The sequence below is a fragment of the Lacerta agilis genome, chromosome 14 (assembly GCF_009819535.1).
Source record: "Lacerta agilis isolate rLacAgi1 chromosome 14, rLacAgi1.pri, whole genome shotgun sequence".
NCBI lineage: Eukaryota > Metazoa > Chordata > Lepidosauria > Squamata > Lacertidae > Lacerta > Lacerta agilis.
Window position 1 is genome coordinate 11,599,901 of NC_046325.1, and position 22,389 is coordinate 11,622,289.

Below are 22,389 nucleotides of genomic sequence, written 5' to 3' on the forward strand. Positions count from 1 at the left end.
CTAATGGTGGGGACGTCCCTGAGTTGAAACCTGCCCAGAAAGCCTTGCAGAAAGGCTTCTAATGGCAGACTTTATCTCCTTGTTCTTCAGAGCATAGATGGTTGGGTTTAGCAAGGGGGTGACACAGGTATAGAAGACAGAAAGCACTTTATCAATCATGAACCGGGCTGATGGACGCAGGTAAATAAACAAACAGGGCCCAAAGTACATGGTGACCACAATCAGGTGAGAGGTGCATGTGGAGGCAGCCTTGGTGGTCCCTTCAGAGGGACCCCTGGAGTGGATTGTGTAGAGGATGAATCCGTATGAGATGAGCAGGCCAATAAAAGAAACTAGTGACAAAATTCCACTGTTGGTGACCATCATGATCTCCAAGGGATTTGTGTCAATGCAAGCCAACTTGATGACCAATGGGAGGTCACAGAAGAAACTGTCCACTTGATTGGGCCCACAGAAAGGCACATTAATAATGAAACCTAATTGCACAGTGCCATGGAGGAGCCCACCAGCCCATGAAGCAAGGAGAAGTGCCATGCAATGAGGCCGGCTCATGAGTGAGGCATAACGGAGGGGATGGGAAATGGCCACATACCGGTCAATTGCCATGGCTACCAGCAGGAGCATCTCGCTGCCTACAAACACATGGAGAAAGAAGATTTGTGCCATGCAGCCCTGGAAGGAGATGACATGATGTTGGGCAAGGAAATCCAAGAGAGATCTTGGGATGGCAAAGGAGGATAGGCAGAGGTCCAGGAAAGCCAAGTGACCCAGCAGAAAGAACATGGGTGAATCTGAAAGACGGTGATCCCTGAAAATGGCTGAGAAAATGAGAGTGTTGCTGAAGACAGTGGCCATGTAGATGAGGAGGAAGAAGACAAAGAAGAAGAGTTGGATTACCCAGGTTTCAGAAAGGCCAAGCAAGACAAACTCAGTCACCATTGTCCGGTTTACACCCAGCATTCCTTTTTTTGCATATCACTGTGAATATTGGAAAAGGAGAAAGGAGACAGTAATGAGATGCTTCCATCACAGTCTTCGGTGAAATCAGCAAAAAGTGCATCTTTGTGTTATCTGCCATTATTCTTTTTTTATTCTTTTTTATTTGATTTTCTTTCATTAGACAGTTACATATTCCAATCCATACTTTAACATATATTAAATATAAAACAAATCCAAGCAATATCCACATTTCTTCACCCATGACTTCCCACCACCTCATTGCAGCTTCTTCTTGACTCGGACCTGAGACTCCAGTCCCATTTTTCATAGGAACATCTGAAAATGACTTAAACAGAGCAAAGCCATGGCTCCAACGAGCTCACTTATGTCTGCAGTGGAGATGGGGAATCGGTGTCCTTGCATTTGTTATTGGACTCCAAATCCATTTACCTTTGGCCACTGACCATTCTGCTTGGGTTGATGGAAGCAAAAAATATATATGAAAGTCTTGTTCCCTTTCCTACACACACACACACACACACACACACACACACCTGCCTTTCATTGAGTGAGACCATCAGTCCATTTTGCTCAGCGCCATAGAAGCCAACTCCTAGGGGGCTATGGAAGCTTCTGCACCCACAATAAAATATTTGAGGGGGCTATGCTCCCACAAAGTTGATGGAAATAGCCATTCAAATTGTCTGTGAGGACTGCATCATGTGATCAATTATGCAAGGCGGGGCTTACCTGGGCACCCACAATATTTTATTCAAGTTGGCAGTCCTGCTTAATACAGTCTACACCGACTGATAGTTGCTTTTCCGTGTTTTAGACACAATAAATTCACAAACGTACCTGGAGATGCCAGGAATCGAACCGCACCAACTGAATGTAAACCAGATGCTCTAAACCCCCTCTCCATTTTATCAGCTCAACTAAGATATACTGCCCTTCTGCCCAAACTTTTGTACACACCCTAACCCACCCCACCCCACCCCCACCAATTATCTAAATGTTCAAAGGTTCCCTAACATTGATTTAGACACAAGGTTATTGTTTTCTAGGATGATAGGAAGCTGCTTTGTATTGAATCACAGTTTGAGTGACAAGAAAATCAAACATGACCCAAAAAGAAGGGCAATCACTCCAAGATACAGTTTGCTTAAGTTCACCAGTCTATGTGTCAAAGAATCCACTAGTTTTAGGGACTGGGTAAGAAAGAAATAGCTTCTAAATGGGGACCGTATTGAGAGACTTGCAATCATACTCCCTCATGTTTTGAATAAAAGAAGGGAATTGAATTTTAAAAAACATCTCTACTCAAACAATAGGACATAAAGTACAAATGGGGCATAACTTCTAAGCTAATTGTATATTGGAATGAAGAATGGAACGCTATAAAATCTATTCAGAATGCTTATGAATTCAAAGAGGCTAGACATTAGCGTATGCAGGGGAAACATGAGAAGGCCCTCTGGATCAGGTCTTGTAACTTTCTTTAATGGAGCAACAAAAGATGTATGTCAAATCAATATTTGAAGAATCTGGAAATAATGTAGCAGAAAGTAGATGAACAAAAGAAATAGATGCAGGTTCAAAAAGGAGTTGAATTGCAAAACTTAAACACAAAAACCTAAACTGAGATACAGCAATAACCAATAACTAACTAACTAACTAACTAACTAACTAACTAACTAACACTAAATGGAGTTTCAGGAGTGAAGTAAATTCTCAACAGATTTTTTTTTTTTTGCCCCTCTTCCTTTTTGTCTTTTACAATTATTTTCTTTTGAGTTATTTTCTTTATTTTGAGTTATCTCAATTAATTATGGAATTATTTTCTCTGAACACAAAAGTGTGAAATTCCCCTAATAAAAGTTGTTGGTATGCATGTTCATTAGCAAATGAAAAAAGCTGATTTTATTATTTCTTTTGAAAACTAGTACAATTCTTGTGTGTGCGTGTTTTAGCAAGATAGGAAGCTCCTTATTTTGTGTCAGACCATCGATCCATTTAGCTCAGTCAGGGTTTCAGACAGGAGAAAATCCACAACCCTTTCTGGAAATGCTGGGGATTCAATCTGAGACTTGATGCATGCAAAGCAGATGCTGTCCCCTTCCACATCTCACCAACTCCTCTAAAATATGCTATCCTTCTGCCTAAAGTTTTGTATGCTCGTCAACTATTCCTCTTCCTAAGAATCAGTTCATATTCCAAGATGCAATGTGAGGTGCTTGGAGCACAGCTGTTTGGGGTTCCTCAGAGCTGCTGTAGAAGGAAATTAAAGGAGAATCTAAGGAGAACTTACCCTCCAGAGGACACTGTAGAAAAGAAAGCTGGAGCTACTCTGTGTCCTCTCACAGCAGGTTTCAGCAGCTGCTCCTCCACTACCAGGGTGTGTGACAAAAAAGTGGATCGTAGCACTGTGTTTGCAGAGAGTTCATCCAGACTTCCTTTTGTGCCACATTTCTAGTCACAGGACCGGGTGTTAAATCTCTATGTTCGAGGCAGGGGGGGGGACACCAGTGGCAGAATGATTAACATACCATTTGCCACTATCATGCTCTATTTTGTGAATTCCTTCCGAACAAGAATCTAGGTAGGCACTGTCAAGAGACTGAGTCCTCAGCTAGATGGTCAGAGTCTGATGTGGAATGGTAGACTGGATTTCTCAAGTTCTTAAGTTTTTCCTTAGCAAGGAACACAACTTCTCTAACCTCAATATTCCAACAACATGCTGGGAATGATCTATTCCAGATCAGGCTCCGGCCATCTGGTTGAGTCTTCTGACAGTGGTAAGACCAGATGCCTATGGTAAACCCATAAAAAGAACATGGGTGCAATAGCCCTCTCTAGCTGTCCCCCCAGCATTTAAAGGCACACCACCTCCAAAACTGAAGGTACTAAATATAGTCCCCAGGGTTCTTGGTGGACAGTTGCATCCTTATAATGCTGACCAGTCCTGAAAATACACCCATGTCCATGGGTAATCTAGTCACCAAAAAGCATGTGGAGCACTGGAGTTAGAGAGGGGGAAAGGGAAGATTAGCAGTTGGAAACTGCTGGACAGCTCCTTGGAGGAGTCTCCAAAATGTCACTTGCCCCAGAGTTTTGCACCTGCCTGTTGGAAAAATCTAATACACCCTCAACTATTATTTTTTTTACCCACCTGCAAATCCCAGCATATATTCCTTGAGGTTTTCTGCAGCAACTTATTCTGTAAAGCTCAGCGTCAGTATGGATAACTTTCTTCTAGTTCCATCTGCTGCCTATGAGTGGTGACAGGATGAGATACCTGTGTGGATGAGATCTCTGCTTAAAAGGCAGGGTGAAGAGCAAATCAAGAGTTAGTGAAGTGTGTGTGTGTGTGTGTGTGTGTGTGTGTGTGTGTGATTAATTGTTCATTCTTTTTGAAATGAATTAGCTGGTGCATTTTCTGCTTCAAGAGAGCTAGCAATAGAAGCAATACTTTGTCACTAAGGTACACAGGTGTCCTCAGGGGTGTATTGTGTGTTGATTTGACTTCTGGTTTGGTTTCCAGGATAGATGGCAAGGGAGAAGAAAAGATGGGGAGAAAGAGGGTTTGATTTTCTACCTCTTTCTTGAATACGTGATTCCACCACCTCCAGCAACTGAATAATGTCCAGCTGTACCAATCAAGAGGAAAGAAAGTGCAGGATATTAAGTGGGTAACAACAGTAGCAAGATGATTTGTGGCTAAACTATTTCCCAGCTGCCACCATTATTATATGTGCCTCTATGAACATGCATCCACGAACCTCAAAACAGGCATTTGTGAGAGGTAGAACTTTTGTGTGAGTCAAATACATGCCTAAACAGTTCTAATGCCAGAAATTCACAACACAAACAATTTAAAAATGGAACTTTTTAAACTGTGTCATTATGGGAAATTGAGATTTAAGTTAATACAATGCAATCAGTGTGATGCAAGACAATAATGGGTTCGTTTTAATCCTAATACATTCACAATGCTTAATCTAAAGAAAGAAAGAAAAAGAGTTGTTTTAAAGTGGAAAACAAAATGATGGAGCATAACCCTAAATTACTGAAGCCCCAAGAGAATAGGAAAGAATGCAATGACCTCACTTGGGCCTTGCAACTATCTTGCTGTTATGTGTATGTGAGTTGTCTCTGGGCTTGTCCACACTTCCTATTGTCCTGTGCTAAGAAGTTTTCTGCTTGTCCTGTGCTTGGTCCGAGTGTTTTTCTGTTTGCCCAACTGCTTTCCCCAGGAAAGCCCACTGTTTACAGCTTAGGGCTTATACACCCTTCTGTTTGCCCTGCTGCTTTCCCCTCTGTTTGCCCAATCTTTAGTGCTAAATTGGAACAAACAGCAATCAGATTTTCCAGGAGCAAAGGAAAAACTGCTCAGACACAGGCCTAGAAAGCTATGAATGAACAGAAAAAATGCTCAGACCCATTGTTTCTAGGCCCAGGACAAGCAGAAATGTGGACGAGACCTCAGTCGGAGCAAACGTAAATTCATGGAAAACCTAATTCAGAGGTAAAGATCAGGTTTCCACAAGGAGAAGTGTTGGGACAAGGAGGAAGTATGGATGAGCCTTCAGTCAGCAGGAAATGAAACCTGAGTCTCTGTGTCACTAGAGTCAGCAGGCAGGGAAGAGATCCAGCTCAGCATGTAGACAGAAGGAGCTCCCAGCATGTTGGAGGAGAAGCTAAGTTTCGCAATTGTGAACCAGCATGTTGCTTAAGATCACTCTCTCTGGGGAGAGAAACTGGAGGTAATAGAGCTATCTATAGTAGAAGCGGGGCTTTTTTCAGGGGGAAATCACAGCAACTCTGTTCCAGCACCTCTTACCATTCTAAGAAAATGAAGGTGTTCATTGTGAGTCCTAGCACCTCTTCTTCTAGAAAAACACTGAGTAGTAGCCACTGATAGCCCTATCCTCCATAGATTTGTCTAATCCACTAAAGATACCCAAACTGGTGGTCATCATATGGTCGTAATTCCCATTGTTCAGCTGTGTGATGCACAAAGAAATATATCCTTTTCAGCTCCACTGGTTGAGTCTGGGTTCTAGAATTAAAACAGGAGGAAAATGTCTCTCTATCCACTTTCTCTACACCAGGCATGTCCAAAGTCCGTTTTGGGGACCTAATCTGGCCCATTGGTTGGTTTAATCCAGCCCCTGTGGCAGTTTATTTCCTGGGGTAAAATCCTAAAAAAAAACCTCAACAACTTCAATACTAAAAAAAGGTTAACGACTTTGGTTGGCCCTTTGGTTGGCCCTCACGACCCTTCACTTCATCAAATCTGGCCCTCTTTGAAAAAGGTTTGGACACCACTGCTCTAGACTGTGTATAAATGCAAATAATTAAGTAACTAGTGATTTGAGACTCCATAGTGACAGCCTAAATCAGGTGCTAGAGGAGGCCATATCAAGCCACTTAATGGTGGGGATGGCTCTGAGTGGAGACCTGTCCGGAAAGCCTAGACAACAGACTTCCAAGGGCAGCCTTCATCTCCTTGTTCTTCAAAGCATAGATAGTTGGGTTCAGCAAAGGGGTGACAAAAAGGGAGATAATGTCGAGCACTTTATCAATCATGAGCATGGTGGATGGACAAAGGTAAATAAACATAATTGGCCCAAAGTACATGGTGACCACAATCAGGTGAGAGGTACACGTGGAGGCAGCCTTGGTGCTCCTTTCAGAAGGGCTCCTGGAGTGGATTGTGTAGAGAATGAATCCATATGAGAGAAGCAGGCCAATGAAACACACCAGTGACATAATGCCACTGTTGGTGACCATCATGACTTCCAGGGGGAAGGTGTCAGTGCAGGCCAACTTGATGATCAAGGGGAGGTCACAGAAGAAGCTGTCCACTTGATTGGGTCCACAGAAAGGTGCATTAATGATGAAACCCAGTTGCACAGTGGCATGCAGGAACCCACCAGCCCAGGAAGCAAGCCCAAGCCCCACACAATGGTTCCGGTTCATGAGTAAGGCATAACGGAGAGGATGGGCAATGGCCACATACCGGTCATAGGCCATGGCTATCAGCAGGAGCATCTCACTGCCTGCAAAGAGATGGAGAAAAAAGATTTGTGCCATGCAGCCATGGAAGGAAATGACATGGTGTTGGACAAGGAAATCAAAGAAATTTGGAATGGCAAAAGAGGGCAAGCAGAGGTCCAGGAAAGCCAGTTGACCCAGCAGAAAAAACATAGGTGAGTCTGAAAGGTGGTGATCGCTGAAAATGGCTGAGAGGATAAGAATGTTGGTGAAGATACTAGCCATGTAGAGGATGAGGAATAAGAGAAATAAGAAGATTTGGACTTCCCAGGTTTGAGAGAGGCCCAGCAGGATAAATTCGGTCACCACTGTCTGGTTTGCTTCCATCGTCCACTTCTTGCATATCACTGAAAATTGGGAAGTGAGAAAGAAGATGGTAATGAGATACTTCTATCAGAGTCTTAAATCAGTGAAGAGGAGCATCCTTTTGTCTGTTTCCATTATTCTTGGCTGTGTCCTGAGACTACAGTCATAGCGGATCATATGTTATCATAGGAATATAGAAAGGTGAGTTATAGTGAGTCAGACTGTTGCTCCATCTTACTCAGCAACAACTGCCCAAGGGATAGGGAACCTGTAGCCCTTCAGACCACAATGGCTGAGACTGATGGGAACTGTAACCCAAAGGGCCGTAGGTTGCCTGTCTTTGTGATTTACACCCCTCCCCCTTTTAAGAAGACAGCAAGGTACCTTATATTGATCATTTGACCATTTAGCTCAGTTATAGTCTGCAGTAACTGGCAGTGTTTCTTCAGGGTTTTAGACACAAGGAAATTCACATGTTTGGCACTGGATCTGTGACAATCTGAATACAAAGCAGATGCTTTGCCTCTGAGCCATGATCCTTCCCTGTCTTGCTTCTGAGCTATGATCCTTCCCTGTCTTATCAGCTCCTCTAAAACATCCTGCCCATTTCCCCACGTTTTGTATAGACACAAGCACCTGAAGTCACCAACTATCAGCCCTCCTAAGAAGTAGACCACTTTGCAAAATGCAATGTAACAAGCGTCTTCAGAGCTGCTACAGAAGGAGATTGCAGGAAATTCTAAGCAGAAGTTACCATCCATTGATTAGTATGAAGAAAGCACAATTAGCTTTGTGTCCTCTCACACCTCTTTTATTTAGCAACAGCTCCACCATCTCCTTTTAGCAGCATCTCCGGACTCCTTTTATAGACACAAGGAGTGCTCTGAATGTATTCCTTTGTCTATCTTCATTACTTAATTGTATCTATGAATGCTGTGTTGTTTAAAAGTTTATCTTAAAGTGGAATGCCTCTCCTCTTTTCATCTCTTTCTAAAATCCATCCTAGTCCTTGGTTTCACCCCACCCACCATTCTGATAGGTTTTCCACCCCCGCCTCTTTTTCAGGAAATGTGGGCTGGTAGACTGGAGACCTGATGTTCCTCTTCCTTACCCATTCTATTCTTAGTGGCTCTCAGATAGGTGTAACCTTTTCTATAAACATTAAGGGAAGAGAAGGGAAGAGAAGGGAATGAGGAGTCCTTCACTGTCCTACTTAGCCATCTCCTCTTCCTGTAACCTCCATTGTATTCTCACTCTTCTAGCTCACCATCTTTCCACCCCCACCTTGAAAATAGCAATAGGCAGTTAGCTTTCTGTGATCACTGGACCTGAGCACAAGAGCACACTTCTCTGCTGTGGATTCCAGCAACTAGTATTCAGAAGCATACTGCCTCCGACCATGGAGGTAGAGTTTGGCCATCATGACCAGTAGCCATTGATGGCATCGTCCTTCATAAATGTGTCTAATCCTTTTTTTAAAGCTATCCACGTTAGCGACCATTGCTGCTTCCTGAATTATTTTCCTTCATCCATCCTGAATGATCATTCAGTTTCATTAGTGTTTACTATGTTTCTATATATGCTGTAAGCTTCACAGAGTGGCTGGGGTGGCCCAGCTGGATGGGTGGGGGTAATAATGATTATTAATAATAATAATAACCTGAAATAATTTTAAACAAAATCGAAAATTCTTTCTAGTAGCACCTTAGAGACCAACTGAGTTTGTTCCTGGTATGAGCTTTCGTGTGCATGCACACTTCTTCAGATACCAAGAAGAAGTGCATGCACACTTCTTCAGATACCAAGAAGAAGTATCTGAAGAAGTGTGCATGCACACGAAAGCTCATACCAGGAACAAACTCAGTTGGTCTCTAAGGTGCTACTAGAAAGAATTTTCGATTTTGTTTTGACTATGGCAGACCAACACGGCTACCCACCTGTAACTGAAATAATTTTGTTTTCACTTTTGATGACCTTGGGGTTCTACCAAGGATGCTGACCCTTCCCTTTCGTTTCTCAGTGGTCCTGTTTTAGCTACATCACTTTTTGGTGCCAAGATCACTATTAGACAGGACCACAGATGGTGCAGCCATGATATTCCATTATGCAAAGTAAAAAGAAGCAGCTAGAGAACTCATGGGTAGCTTGTGAGATTTATTCCTTCAGCATATTGTAATGTTCAGTAATAATGAATTGCACAAATGCACACAAACACACAGACTTTGTAAACCACTTTGAGAGCTTTTTATGATCAAGTGGTATATAAATAGATATCTCAGTGACTTCCACCCATTACATCATGTCTAGAGAACCAGGTGCAGGAATTCTGGAAGAATTGTAAATAGGTGTTCAGCCAGATGATTACAGTGTGATCTGGAATAGTAGTCCTAATTCATCAAATTATTATATTTTGCTTAGCAAGGAATATCACTTCCCTAAGCTCATTGTTCCAAAAGTATGCTGAGACTGAACCATTCCAGATCAGGCTGTAGCAATCTAGTGGAATGTTCTGACAGTGGTCAACTAGACACCTATGGGAAACTCACAAAAAGACATGATATGCAATAGTCCTCTCCTGCTGCCCTTTCCCAGCATTTAGAAGTATGCCACCTGTTTCTGGAGGCACTATATATAGTCTTCAGTATTCTGGGTGGACAATTACATCCTAATAATGCTGACCAGTAGCCATATTACCCCTATCAGGAATCTACCCATCAAAAGGCATGTGGAGTGCTGGAGATAGAGAGAGGAGATTAGCAGATGAAACTGCAGGAGAGCTCCTTGGAGGAGTCTACAAAGTAATACTTTGCAGAATTTTGCACTTGCCTTTTGGAGAAATCTAATGCATCCTCAACTAGGTTTTTACCCACCTGCAAATCCCAGCAGAAATGTCTTAATGTTTTCTGCAGCCACTTCTTCTGTCTAACTCAGAATCAGCATGAACCTATTTGATCCAGTTTCTTCTTCTGCCCGTGAGTGGTGTGGGGCTGTGGATATCTGTGTGGATGATATAGCTGCTTGAGAAGTAGGATGAAGAGTAAATTAACAGTCAATGGAATGTGTAGAATTAATTGCTCGTTCTTTTTGAAAGGAGACTGCTGAAGCTGGTGCCTTATCTGCTCCTAGGGAGCTAGTGGAAAAGGTAATACTTTGTCACTGTGGTAAATGTTACATGGCGTCCCTCAAGGGTGCATGGTCCTGGTTTAGGTTCTGGTTTATTTCCCTTGGTAAATGGCAAGGGATCAAAGAAGATGGGAAGAGAGAAGGCTGCGATTTTCTACCCCTTTCTTGAATGCATGATTTCACCAACTCCACCAATAGAATCATTTCAAACTGTTCCAATCTGGGTGGAAGGAAGGAAGGAAGGAAGGATAGGATTCCAAGTGAATAACAAGATTAGCAAGATTTCTGAGAGGTAGATCTTTGTGTGAATCAAATGGTCCTTGTCTGCAAAATGTACCTAAACAGTTCTCAATCCAGAAATTCACAAGACAGACAATTTAAAAGGCAAATTTTTATTATGCCGGGGAGGGAGAAAATGAGGCTTCAGTCACAATGGTCTAATCCATGCAATGCAATACCTCCACGAGTCCATTTTAATTCTAATATCCTGATACATTTGTACTCCTCAATCTGAAGAAATAAAGGGCCCTTTCCAAGTGGAGAAGAAAGTAGTGAACTGTAACACTTAGCTATAGAAACCACAAGAAATTAGAATAGATGTCATTGAACTATCTCAGGACTGGAGATTTGTTCCTGCAGCTCTGTGTATGCGTGTAAGTTGAAGTCAGAAGTCAGGACCAGGAACTCTGAGTCTTCTGGACTCATAAAACTGCCCTTGCAATTGTTTTGAGTTTCAGGGCTGGAGGAGACCCCTGTCTGAAACCCCGGGTAGCCACAGCCAGCTGGTATAGACAATACTGTGGAGATGGACTAATGGTCTGATTCAGTATAAGGTAGGTTCCTGCCTTCCTATGAAGAAGGTGTGGGATAACCAGCCTCATATAACCAACATGCTTAAGTCTAATTGATGCATGAAGGGGTTAAAACCATAAAGTAAGCTGTCTTGCTAGGTTTAACTAGAGTCACTCCCCATCACCTTTGTAGGAAAGGTTATCAAGCTCCCTGTTCTGCCTTCATTCTACCATGTGAACCCTACTAGTAAAGAGGTCTGAGTTGGTTGCACCAAACTAAGACCATGTGGCTTAAACAATATATATATATATATATACAAATGATTTCTATACAAATGATTCAGAAACACTCACCACTTTGAAACCTAAGTTTTAATGCCCATGTTTTCAGACTGCTGTATGGAAAAGCACATGAATCTGACCTTTGAAGCGTTTGTAAGCAAACCATGTGTAACTTAACAAATGTGTGGACTCTTTCTATGCTAAGGGAAGATGGGAACTTTGGGAACAGCTTAAAAGGGGGCATTTTAAAAGTCTAACAGCCTCGATTGCTACATTTTACTTTGCTGCATATCTTGTGATTTAAATCTCTGTTGGGCTTTTCTAACCAACGAGTACTTGTCCCAGACGTAGATCTATACCATGCCCAAGGAATACAGAGAGATAAAACACAAGCTGAACAACTCTGTATGTGGTTTACAAAAATTCATTAACAGTAATAAATGACATTTCAGCACCTTCTAATAAACAGAATTTTAAATGATATCTCCAATGCCAAAATAATAATGACATACGCAACTCAGTATCTCAAACCCAAACAGTCCAAATACTTCTGAATTAAGTCCATAAGAACAACTCCACATGAGTATACTTGTGCTGGTGCGATCCAGATGGAACTCCAACAATGGTATTATCACTGTTGTGTGATTCACCTCATGTTCAACATATTGTTATTACCATAGAATTTTCTGGATACTGCAGGTAATGTAGCTATCATCAGCAGTAGCCACTGATAGCCTTATCATCCATGATTTTTTCTAATGCATTTAAGGCATCCAAAGTGGTGGCCATCCCTTGTAGTAGCAAAATCTATTGTTCAATTGGTTGCTGTGTAAAGAAGCACTTCCTTTCCTGATTGACTGGATAAGCCCAAGTTCTACAATTACAAGAGAAGGAGGGGGGGGGAACCCACCCTATACACTTTCTCCACATGATGTATAAATGCAACAGGAACAGTAAAATAAACAACTGACAATTTACTGCTCTTTTGTGACAACCGAAATCAGTTGCTAGAGGTGGCTGCCTCAAGCTGCCTAACAGTAGGGCCATCAATGAGTGGAAACCTGCCCAGAAAGCCTTGCCAACAGATTTCCAAGGGCAGCCTTCATCTCCTTGTTCTTCAAAGCATAGATAGTTGGGTTCAGCAAGGGGGTGACAGACATGTAGAAGACAGAGAGCACTTTATCAATCATGAACCGGGCATATGGACGCAAGTAAATAAACATAATGGGCCCAAAGTACATGGTGACCACAATGAGATGAGAGGTACATGTGGAAGCAGCCTTGGTGCTCCTTTCAGACGCCCCCCGAGAGCGGATTGTGTAGAGAATGAATCCGTAGGAGAGAAGTAAGCCAACAAAAGTCACCAGTGACATAATGCCACTGTTGGTGATCATCATGACTTCCAGGGGGTAGGTGTCAGTGCAGGCCAATGTGATGATCAAGGGGAGGTCACAGAAGAAACTGTCCACCTGATTAGGCCCACAGAAAGGTGCATTAATGATGAAACTCAATTGCACAGTGGCATGGAGGAGCCCACCAGCCCAGGAGGCTATCACAAGTCCCATGCAATGGCACCGGCTCATAAGTGAGGTATAACGGAGAGGATGGGCGATGGCCACATACCGGTCATAGGCCATGGCTATCAGCAGGAGCATCTCACTGCCTGCAAAGAGATGGAGAAAAAAGATTTGTGCCATGCAGCCATGGAAGGAAATGGCATGGTGTTCGGAAAGAAAATCAATGAGATTTGGGGTGGAGAAGGAAGACATGCAAAGGTCCAGGAAAGCCAGGTTACCCAGAAGAAAGAACATGGGTGAGTCTGAAAGGTGGCGATCCTTGAAAATTGCTGAGAGGATGAGGATGTTGGTGAAGAGTGTAGCCATGTAGAGGAAAAGGAATAAAACAAATAAGAAGATTTGGACTTCCCAGGTTTCAGAGAGGCCCAGCAGGAGGAACTCAGTCACCATTGTCTGGTTTGTTGACATTCCTTACTTGCGTATCACTGTGAAAATTTGCAAGGGAGAAAGGAGACAATAATGAGATACTTCCATCACAGTCTTAGGTTAAATCAGCAAAGGGTGTGCCTTTGTATCATCTGACATTATTCTTGACTGAGTCCTGGGACTCCTGGCCACGTGCTTCACAGGAACATATGTAGGTGACTTATAATGAGTCAGACCATCACTTCATCTAGCTCACTATTGTCTTCAGAAGGGATGGGGAACCTGTAGCTCTTCAGATGTTGGTGTTCTTCACCTCACATCATCATCCCAAAAACTGAGCATGCTTGCTGGGCCTGATGGGAGTTGGAGCCCCCCCCCCCGAGAGAGACCGACCTTTAAGGATGACAGCAAGCGGCCATATTTCAAGTCAGATCATTGATCCATTTAACTCAGTATAGTCTGTAGTAACTGGCAGTAGTACTACAGGGTTTTTGACAAAAGAGGAATGCTGGAGATTGAACCTGGGACTTTCTACAGCTGAGCTATGACCCTTCATCTTATCAGCTCATCTAAAATATACTGCCCTTGTGCCCATAGCTTTGTGCATACACCCTAAATTCCCTAATTACCCATCTTCTTAAGAAGTAGACCACTTTCCAAAAAAACAGTGTAAACAGAGGGAACTTGCTGGAACTCAGTTCTGGCAGGTGTGTTCCAGAACATTCACAATGGGTGTCATTGCCATTCTAAGAGAAAGAGGGATGCATTCACAGTGAGTTCCAGCACCTCTTTTTCTAGAAAAATAGCACTGCCTGGAGCACAATCCCTTTGGGTTCTTTAGATCTGCTGCAGCAGAGATTAGAGGATAATCTAAGAAGAAGTTACCATTCAGAGAAAACTGTGGAGAAGAAAGCATAAGCTGCTTTGTGCCCTCCACAGCTCTTTACTTAGTGGCAGCTCCACCACCAGGGTGTGCGGCAGTGACTACATGTTAGGATTTTAGTTGTCACCCTCCATCTCTTTTTTAAGGAAATGTGAGCTGGTGAACTTTCTCCTCCTCACCCATTCCATGGTTCCTTGCACTGCTGGAAGTGTAATTAGAGTTACAACATCCACCCTGTTCTCACAGTAGCCAACCAGATTCCTGCGGGAAACCTGTAAGCAGGACCTGAGCACAAGAGCATTCTCCCCTGCTGTGGTATTCAGAAGCATGTTGACTCTGACCAGGGAGGCAGACCATAGCCATCATGACTTGCAGCCTCTGATAGCCCTGTCCTCCATGAATGCATCAAATGCTCTTTTAAAGCCACCCAAGCTGGTGGCCATCATTGCCTCCAGAAGTACTTTATTTCATCTGTTCCCCCTTTCAGCTTCATTGGTGTTTCCCTATTTTATTTGTGGCACTTCTGTTAACCTTGGGGTTCCATTGAGGAGGCTGATACTTCTCTATAATTTTGGAAGTGGGGTTTGCATCATGTGAAAGCATTATAGATGTTACAACCATTGTGTTCTGCTGTAAGAAGAACTAGCTAGGCAAGTTCTGGCACCTCTAGGAGTTATTGTCTCAGAATATTGTGATATTCAGTAAGAATAGAATAGACTAAAAGAAAAGAGAATAAAATAAAATTTACACACACACACACACACACACACACACACACACACACCTCAACTTCTATCCATGACACCATGTTCAGAGGCAGAAACAAACTGACAGAATTATTAACAGGTTCAGATGCATTAAAGGTAAAGGTAAAGAGACCCCTGACCGTTAGGTCCAGTCGCAGACGACTCTCGGGGAGCGGCACTCATCTCGCTTTATTGGCCGAGGGAGCCAGCGTACAGCTTCTGGGTCATGTGGCCAGCATGACTAAGCCACTTCTGGTGAACCAGAGCAGCACACGGAAACGCCGTTTACCTTCCCACCGGAGCGGTACCTATTTATCTACTTGCACTTTGATGTGCTTTCGAACTGCTAGGTTGGCAGGAGCAGGGACCGAGCAACGGGAGCTCACCCCATCGCAGGGATTCGAACCTCCGACCTTCTGATCGGCAAGCCCTAGACTCTGTGCTTTAACCCACAGCACCACCCGCATCCCACGTCAGATGCATTATCATGTCTTATTTTGTTATTCTCTTACAAAGGAACATCTTGTTAGGCACTCTCAGAAAATGGAGTCCTCATCTAGATGGTCACCTTTCCCAGTGTTTCTCTAAATGTTAATTTTCACATCATCTTTGAGTTTTCATACAATGCAGAAGGCACTTTCAGACCTACACTAGAATATGGCACAAACTTTAGTGCTAATTTCTACGTTATTTGCTGCCGGGGGGGGGGTGTCATTGGAAATAGTATTGAAATAAGTGCTAAACCTATGCTATATTTCTCTATAATTTTGGAAGTGGGTTTTGCATCATGTGAAAGCTCAAATGTAATGTAAAAAACAACGGTTAGGGAACTGTTGGGAAAGTGGAATAAACATACATATACAAGCCACAGTCTGATCTGGAATGGTAGCTCTGATTTCTTCATACCTTATATTTCACTTTGCAGGGAACACCAGTTCCCTAACCTCAGGATTCCAACAACATGCTGAACCCAAACCATTTTTGATCAGGCTGTGCCCATATAACTGAGTGTTTTGCCTTCTGACGGCACCTATGGGAAACCCACAAAAAGGACATGAATGCAATAAGCCCTCTCCCACTGCTGTTCCCCAGCAATCAGAGGCATATCGCCCCAGTAATCAATGCAATACATATTCTCCAGTGTTCTGGATGAATGACTATGTCATAACATTGCTGACCAGTTCCCATGTTGCCCCATATTCCATCAGTAATTCAACCACCAAAAGACATATGAGGTGCTGGAGTTGGAAATGAGAAGTTTAGGTGACAGAAACTGCTGAAGAGCTCCTTGAAGGAGTCTGCAACGTGTCATTCTTCCCAAAGGCACCCGCCTTTTGACAAATCTAACACCCCTTCAAATGGTCTATATCACCCACCTGCAAATCCCAGCAGAGATTCTTTGAAGTTTTCTGGAGCAACTTCTTCTGTTCAGCTCAGCATCAGCCTGGAGCTGTTTGATTCAGTTTCTTCTTCTGCCTATGTTATCTGTGTGGATGTGATCTCTGCTTGAAAGGCAGGCTAAAGAGCAAATCAAGAGACAGTGGTGTGTGTGTGTGTGTGTGTGTGTGTGTGTGTGTGTGTGTAATTAATTGCTCATTTCCCCCCCAGGGGGCTGCTTTAGTTGGTGCCTTATCTGCTCTTACAGAGCAAGAGTGGGGGGAAGTAATACTTTTGTCACTAAAGCAAGATTTACAAAGCTACCCTGAAGGACGCATTGTGCATTGGTCTGACTTCAGGTTTGGTTTTCTGGGTAGATGGTAAGAGATAAAAAGGGAGGATAAATAAGGGTGTGATTTTCTCTCCCTGTCCCAAATGTGTGTGATTCTACCACCTGTCCCAATGGAATAATATCCACCTCTAATTAGGGGAGGAGGAGCTTCTTTTTCATTAATGCTAATGCCCCTATAGGAACGCCATCAATTTCTATATCCTCCAGTGTTGACCACTGGTTTCTCTTACTTGATGACATTGACTTGTCTCGAGAGACAATGGAAGAGTATGACATCTGAGCTAAAGTCAATCCATCAGAAGCAGAGTGTGGTGTGGAGCCTCCGGGGTGTCTTCTGTGACCCCAGATTTCTGAGGGGGTGCATCCCAGCAGCCCTACAACAGGCTCCCTTGCCAAGGCTGCCTTCCAGAGCCACAGGGAGGTGAGCTATGCATGGGCTGGGCCTTCAGGTCTGTGGTGGCTCTGCTTTCTCCTCATGGCTGGTGATGGGAGGACTACCACTTGACGTCCGCAACGAGGTTAGGAGGAGTCCTGGCTCTTCCACTTCTGCACTGGCAAGATCACTCAAGAAGGCACGTTAAATTCTTCTCACCTATTCTCTTTCCTCTTCCACTCTTTCCTTCCCTCCCTCCAGCCCCACCACTGTCTCTTACTTGTTTCCCTTTGATCACTGCCTTCTTGGTGACAATCACCTCTCAGTCAAGACAAGACAAGCCAGCTGGCTAAATCAGTTGTGGGTAGCCAATCAGTCTTAAATTATTTGATTACAGTAAACCAGTGCAATGCATTTTTCAATAAATCAATTTGGTAGACACAGAACAATAGGAGTGAGCTAAGGAGTATTGCCTGCTTATCTATGCCATATTGTAATAGATGTTGTTTCATTTGAATATTTAATCAGTATAAACATTATCTCCCCCCCCCCGTCTCCTTGCCACTTTCCTTTTGGCTGTTTGCCAGAGTATATTATACCAGTGATCAATCTTAATTAACTGAAAGGTTCTCCAAGTTTTGGCTACTAACGTTTTCTTGTAGCTTCAATTTTAATTTGCATATTTGTAAGAAATGAACTTAACTGATATGCTAACAGCCATGAGATTCGATGATTTCCTAAACATTCCTGCATCTCTGCTACTGCAAAAAGCCGTCTCTTGCTGTAATAATCTTTCAAATAATATAACGTGTTCTTTCCATAGATTCCTATTATATGATCTGTATCTATTTTGAAGTAAAGGATGACATTGTATCAGAATTATAGGTGACAGTCTGGGGCCAAAACCTTTTGTCCATTTCCCCCCATATTCTAAATTATTTGAGTGCATAGGGGTTAGTAATTCATCTTACTTCTTTTTCATTAATGCTAATGCCCCTATAGCAGGGGTGGCCAAATTCCAAGAGCACCTTAGAGACCAACTGAGTTTGTTCCTGGTATGAACTTTCGTGTGCATGCACACTTCTTCAGATACACTTCTTCAGATAAGTGTGCATGCACACGAAAGCTCATACCAGGAACAAACTCAGTTGGTCTCTAAGGTGCTACTAGAAAGAATTTTCGATTTTGTTTTGACTATGGCAGACCAACACGGCTACCCACCTGTAACTGCAAATTCCAAGAGACTGTGATCTACTCACAGAGTTAAAAACTGGCCGTGATCTACCCCCTTTTTGGGGGGGTTCATGTAAAAGTTGTTGAGCTTCTTTTGGGAAGAGGAAAGCGACATTTTTAGGAACGAAGGCCCTATTTTTGGTGGTTCGTGTCATTTTAGGGGTGCAGGGTAAAGATGTTGAGCTTTTTTTAGGGTAGCCCAAGTTTTTTTAGCATCTTTGTGGGCAACCACTGATCTACCGGTGATCTACCACAGACATCCAGTGATCTACCAGTAGATCACGATCTACCTGTTGGACATGCCTGCCCTATAGGAACGCCATCAATTTCTATATCCTCCTGTGTTGACCACTGGTTTCTCTTACTTGGTGACATCAATTCCATCATATGGCTAAGTTGGCTTGCTTCCTAATAGCTACTTAAATTAGGAAGGCCCCAATCGCCAATCAATAGATGGAGATATGATAAATATTTTTATATATGATCAGTGTGATTGACATATAAACTTAATAAGTTTTTTTATGCCATTTGTTCAGATGAACTGTTGGTATTCAAACTGGCAGCATCCTGGAACAACAACAAAAGTAATCAATCATGTATAATCATAATTTTAGATGTGGATAGTCTGTCCAAAATGGAGTCTTATTTATTCTGATGTATTATATCCATATTCATACCTTTCCAATTAGACTGCTACAACTTGTTCAAATTATGGGTAATTGGTACCCCCAGATATCTAGAACGCTTCCTAGTGAATGAGTCCAGGAGCACCACCAAGTTATGTACCTGCTCCTTCACAGAGAGAGTAACCCCCAAAAGAGGAAGCAGTCTCCCATCCATCCTGTCTAGGGAACCACCTACTAACAGTACCTCTGTATTATCTGGATTGAAGTTCAACTTATTGGCTCTCATCCGGTCTATTACCAAAGCCAGACACTGGTCTAGCACATCAACTGCCACACCTGTAGATGTAAAGGAGAATAGAATATTTATTAAAACATCAATAAATACTGATTGGATTAAAAACAATATTCAGGACCTCCTGATAAGATGATATATGCCAGATGCCCTGGCCTAGTAAATAAGGGATGCGATGGTCTTTCCAGTATCCTGGTCCCCAAGCTGCATAGGTCTTTGCGCACCAGTGGCTGGTCAAGTTATTTCAGTAGCTGAGGTAGAAAATCAAAGAAATCCTAGGGTGGCACACAGCACCCCATTTGACCTGGGGCTACCCAGAGAACATCCAGGACTACATCCAGGCCCAAACCAATTTAGGAATGGGGTGGAGCTAATGTTGAATGAGGTTTCTTAAAAAGACTTTTAAAAACTTAGCTTCCCCACCCATCAGCTGTGTGCTGTGTAAGGAAGCATTTCATTTTCAGCTCCACTATATGAGCACAGGTTCTACAATAAGGAAAAAAGGAGAAAACTTCTCTCTAACCACTTTCTCCACCCCATGTATAAATGCATGAAGATCAGTAAATTAAATTTGTTGCTCTTTCGTGACACCCAAATTCAATTTCAAGAGGTGGGTGTTAGGGTTTTTATGTATCCTTGAGCTGCTTCAGCATGGATTGGTATGATGTGTATAAGTCTGAGTGTGTGGGAAAGGAAGTTTGTCTTATCTCTTCAGCCTGTGTTATTGTTATTGGAGTTTAGTTTCTCTTTTGAGTGTGTAGCAGTTCTGTACATTTGTTCAGAGAACACAGACGTGCAGAGAATTTATGATGTGATTGAGAATCCGATTCTACAAGTTCCAACTAGAATTTGGACGGATCGGGACAGGCAGGCAAAAGCCGCCATTACTCTGGCTCTCTCAGACGAGTAGTTGATTCATGTTGATGGCTTGGCTCACGGGCAAGAAATGTGGGAAGCTTTGCAACATGTCCATATAAGGGGAGCTGCTGGAAGCACTTTGTTATTTTTTTCAACGCCTCAGTAATTTAAGGCTAAAGAATGGAGATCTGCAGAAGCACCTCATGCAGATGAAATTTCTGCGCAGTCAGCTGGTGCAAAGAAATTTTCCGCTACCAGAACCCGTGTTTTGCTTCATGCTGATCAACAGTCGGGATGAGAGATTTACGACTATTGCTTCTCAGCCCAGTGCCCTGCCAGCCGCTGACCTCACGGTGCCTAGAATTTGTGCCATGTTGCTTAATGAGGCAGACAGGCAAGCAGCAATTGTGACAAATGAGGGGAAGAGTGGAGCTTCGGAAGCCCCCCCTCCGGCTGCTCAAGGAGAGCTGGCAGTTGTTTTGGAAGTCATAAGGTGTCACAGCTGTGTGGAGACCTGTCCAGAAATCCTTGCCAACAGAAATCCTTGCCAATGACAGCCTTCATCTCTTTGTTTTTTAATGCGTCAATAGTTGGGTTATCCACACTGTGAGCAGTAAATTAAATAACTATTGATTTTGCCTCTTTTTTGTGACAACCAAAATAAGCTGCCCGAGGTAGCCATCTCATGCTGACTAATGATAGAGCTGGCCTTGAGTGGAAACCTTCCCAGAAAGCCTTGCCAGCAGGCTTCCCATAGCAACCTTCATCTCCTTGTTCTTCAAAGCATAGATAGTTGGGTTCAGCAAGGGGGTGACACAGGTGTAGAAGACACAGAGAACTTTATCAACCATGAATTGACTGTATGGCTGCAGGTAAATAAAAATACAGGGCCCAAAGTACATGGTGACCACAATGAGGTGAGAGGTACATGTGGAAGCAGTCTTTGTGGTCCTTTTCGAGTGGGGCATGGAGCAGATGGTATAAAGAATGAATCCATAGGAGAGAAGCAGAGCAACGAAAGACACTAGTGACATAGTGCCACTGTTGGTGACCATCATGACGTCCAGGAGGTAGGTGTCAGTGCAGGCCAACTTGATGACAAAGGGGAGGTCACAGAAGAAATTGTGCACAAGATTGGGCCCACAGAAAGGTGCCTTAATTGTAAAAACCAATTGCACAGTGGTGTGGAGGAGCCCACCAGTCCAGCAGGCTAGCACAAGCCCCATGCAATGCCGCCGATTCATGAGTGTGGCATAATGGAGAGGATGGGAGATGGCCACGTACCGGTCATAGGCCATGGCTATCAGCAGGAGCATCTCGCTACCTCCAAAGAGATGAAGAAAAAAGATTTGTGCCATGCAGCCATGGAAGGAAATGACATGGTGTTGGGCGAGGAAATCAAAAAGAGATCTTGGAGTGGCAAAGGAGCACAGGCAGAGGTCCAAGAAAGCCAAATGACCCAGCAGAAAGAACATGGGCGAATCTGAAAGATGGCGACATCTGAAAATAGCTGAGAGGATGAGAATGTTGATGAAGATAGTAGCCATGTAGAGTAGGAAGAAGACGACAAAGAAGACCAATTGGACCTCCCAAGTTTCAGAGAGGCCCAGCAGGACAAACTCAGTCACCATTGTCTGGTTTCCCCATGCCATTGCCTTCTTGCAAATCACTGTAAAAACTGGAAAGGGAGAAAGAGGTGGTAATGAGATACTTTATAGTCTTAGCAAAGGGTGTAGCTATGTGTCAGCTGCAGGAACATAGGAAGATGACATATACAAAGTCCATTCCTCTATCCAACTCAGTATTATCTGCACCAGGAGTTGAGAACCTGTGGCCCTACAGAATCCAGCTCTTTACCCTGACCATTGTCCAAGCTAGCTGATGGGAGTGGGCGCTCAACAGATATCTGAAGGGCTGTAGTGCACACACAAACCTCTTTTAGAGAAAGAGGAAGCTGCCTTACAGTATATTGAGTCAGACCATCAGTTCATATAGCTCAGTATAGTTTACACTGACAGGCAGTGGTTTTTCAGAGTTTTAGAGGAGCAAATTCACACTCCTACTTGGAGTTGCCAGGGATTGAACCTGGGACCTTCTTAATGGAAAGCAGATGCTCTACTAGTGAGCTATGACCCTTCCCTATCAGTGCAGTTCCTCTAAAAGATATTGTCCTTCTACAACTCACACACATACACACCATCTTTC

At 43.2% G+C, this 22,389-nt stretch overlaps 4 protein-coding genes across 4 annotated transcripts; all 4 read right to left on the bottom strand.

Moving 5' to 3' along the window:
* Positions 1-960, bottom strand: LOC117057443 (olfactory receptor 4K14-like). Its single transcript, XM_033168287.1, has one exon. It carries the CDS (start codon positions 958-960, stop codon positions 1-3), a length of 960 nt encoding a protein of 319 aa, XP_033024178.1.
* Positions 961-6,372: 5,412 nt separating this feature from the next.
* Positions 6,373-7,326, bottom strand: LOC117057444 (olfactory receptor 4K3-like). Its single transcript, XM_033168288.1, has one exon. The coding sequence runs from the start codon at positions 7,324-7,326 to the stop codon at positions 6,373-6,375; it is 954 nt and encodes a 317-aa protein (XP_033024179.1).
* Positions 7,327-12,547: 5,221 nt separating this feature from the next.
* Positions 12,548-13,486, bottom strand: LOC117057445 (olfactory receptor 4K3-like). Its single transcript, XM_033168289.1, has one exon. The coding sequence runs from the start codon at positions 13,484-13,486 to the stop codon at positions 12,548-12,550; it is 939 nt and encodes a 312-aa protein (XP_033024180.1).
* Positions 13,487-20,876: 7,390 nt separating this feature from the next.
* Positions 20,877-21,836, bottom strand: LOC117057446 (olfactory receptor 4K3-like). The gene has a single exon (XM_033168290.1). It carries the CDS (start codon positions 21,834-21,836, stop codon positions 20,877-20,879), a length of 960 nt encoding a protein of 319 aa, XP_033024181.1.
* Positions 21,837-22,389: the final 553 nt, after the last annotated feature.

What these genes read in the sequence shown, in the direction of transcription:
- LOC117057443 (XM_033168287.1), bottom strand. Translation starts at nt 960, where the DNA reads ATGCTGGGTGTAAACCGGACAATGGTGACTGAGTTTGTCTTGCTTGGC.
- LOC117057446 (XM_033168290.1), bottom strand. Translation starts at nt 21,836, where the DNA reads ATGGCATGGGGAAACCAGACAATGGTGACTGAGTTTGTCCTGCTGGGC.
- LOC117057444 (XM_033168288.1), bottom strand. Translation starts at nt 7,326, where the DNA reads ATGGAAGCAAACCAGACAGTGGTGACCGAATTTATCCTGCTGGGCCTC.
- LOC117057445 (XM_033168289.1), bottom strand. Translation starts at nt 13,486, where the DNA reads ATGTCAACAAACCAGACAATGGTGACTGAGTTCCTCCTGCTGGGCCTC.